At 47.1% G+C, this 4,465-nt stretch overlaps 1 protein-coding gene across 1 annotated transcript in view; it reads left to right on the top strand.

Moving 5' to 3' along the window:
• Rs1 (retinoschisin 1) overlaps window positions 1-4,465 on the top strand; it is a 30,474-nt gene that overhangs the window by 22,689 nt on the left and 3,320 nt on the right. The window contains exon 5 of the mRNA XM_026784741.1: window positions 3,903-4,044. Coding sequence (XP_026640542.1) covers window positions 3,903-4,044 — 142 coding nt within the window. The remainder of the gene's footprint in view (window positions 1-3,902; window positions 4,045-4,465) is intronic.

Raw genomic sequence — 4,465 nt, 5'->3', positions numbered from 1 at the left:
GGTCCTGAGTTCCTTGCTCGTGCTCTCTCTCCTGCTCCTGATTTGGACCTTGAGATTTCTGTCCGGTGCTCCAATGTGGGTCTCTGTCCCTGTCTCCTTTCATCGCCTGATGAAGGTTAATATTCAGGAGGATGCCTATGTTTTTCTTTGGGTTCACCTTCTTATTTAGCTTCTCTAGGACCACTAATTATAGGCTCAATGTCCTTTATTTATGGCTAGAAACCAAATATGAGTGAGTACATCCCATGTTTTTTGGGTCTGGGTTACCTCACTCAGGATAGTGTTTTCTATTTCCATCCATTTGCATGCAAAATTCAAGAAGTCATTGTTTTTTTACTGCTGAATAGTACTCTAATATGTATATATTCCACACTTTCTTCATCCATTCTTCCATTGAAGGGCATCTCGGTTGTTTCCAGGTTCTGGCTATTACAAACAATGCTGCTATGAACATAGTTGAACATATACTTTTGTTGTATGTTAGGGCCTCTCTTGGGTATATTCCCAAGAGTGGTATTGCTGGGAGAGACCCTGTCTTAAGGCAGAGGGTGATAAAGGATTTCACCCAACATCCTCTTCTGCTCTCCACATGAGCATGTGCACTTGTGGCGCACATGCATACAACACACGCACATGTGCATACACACATACACACACACACACACACACTCGATAGTGCAGTAGCTGTTTACAACAAAATCACTGGCAGAAACTTGGGAAGGTAATGTTCTTTGTGGGTTCGACAGGGATCAGCCCTTTGAAGCTTGCAAGAATTGCCTGGGCTCTCCAGGAAGTATGTGGCTGCTTATGGTGGAACCTCTCTGTAGGCCACACTTCCTTAGAGTCCCCAGATGGTTTCCTGAGGGTGTCCAGAGGGCTAACTCACTCTTGGTCCCATTCCTCAGTGGAACCGTGTCTCCAGTGAACTCAGGCCTTCACAAGGTTCCTTTTGCCTTAAGCTGTGGCTGTCACCTCATCATTCCAGTTCCTCATTCTGAAAGATGCTGACAGTTGGGTAGGGGGAGGGGAAGACAGACAAGCACGGGGGGGGGGGGGGGGGGGGGGGGAGAGAAGACAGACAAGCACGGGGGGGGGGGGAGGGGGCTGGATTTCTGCCATGGTAAGTCCAAAGAAAAACATGCAAAATTGAGAAAGAATCCATTGCGCTTCATGAGTTTACCCAACACCGCCAACCCATGTTACAGCCTGCTCCTTTTCAGCTAGGCTCTGTACTCAGGGTCTACAGGTGCCAAACATGATTTCACTTTATCTTGTTCCGCGTGGCTCGAGGCACTATTCCTATGGGGCCCATTCACAAGGTGAGGAAATAGGCTCAGAGGGATTTAAGACAGCTGTTGCTACTGCGGGTCTTTAGCTTACTCCTGTCACGTGGGTGATGCGGCAACAAAGCACCAGAGTCCAAGAAAGGTAATGGAAAGAGCAAACGGCCACGAACAGGGACTGGAAAGTGGGACCAAGTTTCCTTCCCTTCTAGCCCATGACCCTCAAGAGAAAGGGTCAGAAAGCAAAGGAATTTGGTCATTAGATGTTGGAAACAGAACTGACTTAGAGATATTCAGTTAGAATCGGACAGAGTGAGGCTAGAAATGTAGTTAATCTGGTAAAGTGCCTTCATGGTAAACAAAGGAAAAAAAAACTTAGAAATTAAAGAATCCGAGGAGACAGGTAGGCATACACCTATAATCTCAGCACTTGGGAGGTGAACGCAGAGAAATCAAGGCCAGACTTAACTCTATAGCAAGTGTTCATAGTGAGTTTGAGGCCAGCCTGGGCTACATGAGACCTTGTCCTCCCAAACCAAACCAAACAGGCTAAGTGACAGGTGAAGGCCCATTAAAACCCTGTTTTTTTGCCACTGGGATCTTTTCCAACCTTCTGCAAGACTCTGTCTTGCAGGTTGGAGGGATGTTGGGGGCTGGGTGTCTGCCACCAGCCCACAGAATGTCTTCTCTGGCAGGCCAAAGCTTTTAAAATGCACTCTCAAAGTATGCTTGTTAAAAATACTCCTCTCCGGGAGTGGAGTCCCCGCCACTGAATTCCTAACAAGCTCCCCTAATGATTTGGCCACACCAGGTGTGATTGAGTGGCTCATAAAGCACCGATCCTCTCTCCTGAAAGCTGGCGTGATTCTAATAGACTCCAAGGCCTTGAGCACTTGATAAACTACAAATGCTGTCCCCTTGGTCCCGGCCCCGCTGAGACACACAGACAGGTAGAAAAGAAGCTGAGCCGTCCTAGCCTGAAGCCTGCGGCTATTCTGTCTATGGCGCCTCGGGGCAGGGCATGGCCATTTCTGAAGGTGTGTGTGTGTGTGTGTGTGTGTGTGTGTGTGTGTGTGTGTTGGACCTTGTGCACGCTACAAAAACACTACCACTCGTCTACAGCCCCAGGCTGTTTTTACTGAATTTGGGAAGGTGTCTACAAAGAAGATTCAAACATCCCCTATTAATGTTCCAGGTGATGACGCCACAGCATATACACATGTTTTGCTTGAACTTATATTTACAAATGGAGAGCATAATTTCCTTTGCCTTATTTGGAATGTATCATTCTCAGGTAGGAAACGAAGCGAATGGAGGCGAATGGATGTATATAAGTTATCTTTTGTTTTCTACAGCATCTCAGTGAGGAGCTGGATTAGGATTCGAGTAGGAGGTTGCCTACCTAAGTGGCTTATCGAATTACTTTTGTACAGACGTGCAGGAAAAGGACTAGGGGTTAGAGAGTTACCTAAGGATAGCAGGCTAAGGATCCTGAAGGTCCCCGCAGAGCGTAAGTGACCTGGAGTTAACCCAGTTATCACAACTGCCTGCTATCTAGGCAGCAAGAACAAAGAGGCAACACAGAGAAAACTGGATTAGATCACTCTTACAGACATTCTCTTGTATGTCCACTATCAGACGGTACACCACGGAGTCACGTCCAACCTTGAGAAACTCTGGGAAAGGCTTTAAAATTGTGTATGTGTTTCATTTATTTATTTACTTATAAATAAATAAAGCAAGTGATATCACTGCCCCTTAATAAAACTGCTTTGTTTTTGTCAAAACAAAAGGGAGATGCTCTGCTGTCAATTGGCAAGGTAACCCAAGGCTGGTTTTAATGTGAGGACGTACTTACAAAGGGAAGGGAGCAGCAGGCAACTAGCCCCTAAGGACCACTCTGGCTGTCCCCATCTGAAAGGAAGTGGTCCCCTTCAGCTGTTGCCTAATCATAGTCATCCTTTATTTTTCTTCAGACATGGAGAAAAGGACAATTCCCAAGCAGGAAGTCAGTCTCAGTATGTAATTGCCATTTCTGTGACTCACCATTGTTTTCCGCCTATAATTGGCTTCATCAGCTGCTCAAGAACAATTAGGGACCCTAATGTTCGTATGCAGCACAGTTCAACCTGTGATAAGGAGGGAACTAAAGCTGGCTGCCTGGCAGTTCAGTATGCTATTTTGCTGAGCACCTCTTGGCATTTAGGTCTCTAAATGGATGAGGGGGGGCAATGCATTTCTCACCCCCCCATGGGGTTGCCATAGAACCCGCTTTTATGGATGTTGAGTGAATGTCTCTATGGCAAACAATTTACTTTAGTTCACCACCATCCCATGAGCGCACTTAATAGGAGGAGGTCCAGCTCGCTGCATCTAGTACCATGCTGAGACACGAAATGTCCTCCACTTGCAAAGTGCCAGTGTTCCTGCTTTGTTCTTTAAAGCCATTTCCTGTCGGAGTTCAGGGAGAAGGGGTTCATTCCTGCGTTTGAGTTTTGAGATGGGATCTCAAAACTTTCTCAGGGCGGCCCAGAGAAGCTGGAACTCCACATATACACACACTGCCACTCTGGTTAGAGTTGTGGGGATTTGAGCGTGTGTTGTTTTTTTCCTCCTCAGAATGCCCCTATCACAAACCCCTGGGTTTCGAGTCAGGAGAGGTCACACCAGATCAGATCACCTGCTCCAGCCCGGAGCAGTATGTTGGCTGGTACTCCTCATGGACAGCAAACAAGGCCCGGCTCAACAGCCAAGGCTTCGGGTAAGTAGGGCACGCAGCCCAGGTGGAGTCATACTTAAAAAAAAAATAAAATAAAAAGATGTGCTTTGAAAACTTAGGTCCGTCTCACAAACGGATGCCACATAAAGCACTTATTCAACAAACCCCAGCTGAGTGCTTTGTTGTGCCAAGGACTGCAAGCACAATGGTGGCATTGGTGACACACAGTGACGAGGGGGAGACAGACTGGAAGCGCAGCCCTGCACACCAGTTCAGCTCAAGGGATGAAACCGGCTGGGGAAATGGGGAAAGAAAGGAAGACCTTGTCAGCTAAAGATGCCAGGGAAGTCTTTCCTAAGGAAAGACCCCGAGGATCCCCGAGTTGGGATGATGCCCCTTGGTGCTAGGAGTCCCTCAAAAATCTGTCACCCGTTGGCTTTTTGTAGAGATTTATAGAGGATGG

This window comes from Microtus ochrogaster, chromosome X (genome assembly GCF_000317375.1).
Source record: "Microtus ochrogaster isolate Prairie Vole_2 chromosome X, MicOch1.0, whole genome shotgun sequence".
Taxonomy (NCBI): Eukaryota; Metazoa; Chordata; class Mammalia; order Rodentia; family Cricetidae; genus Microtus; species Microtus ochrogaster.
This window is presented reverse-complemented; position numbering and strand designations above follow the sequence as displayed.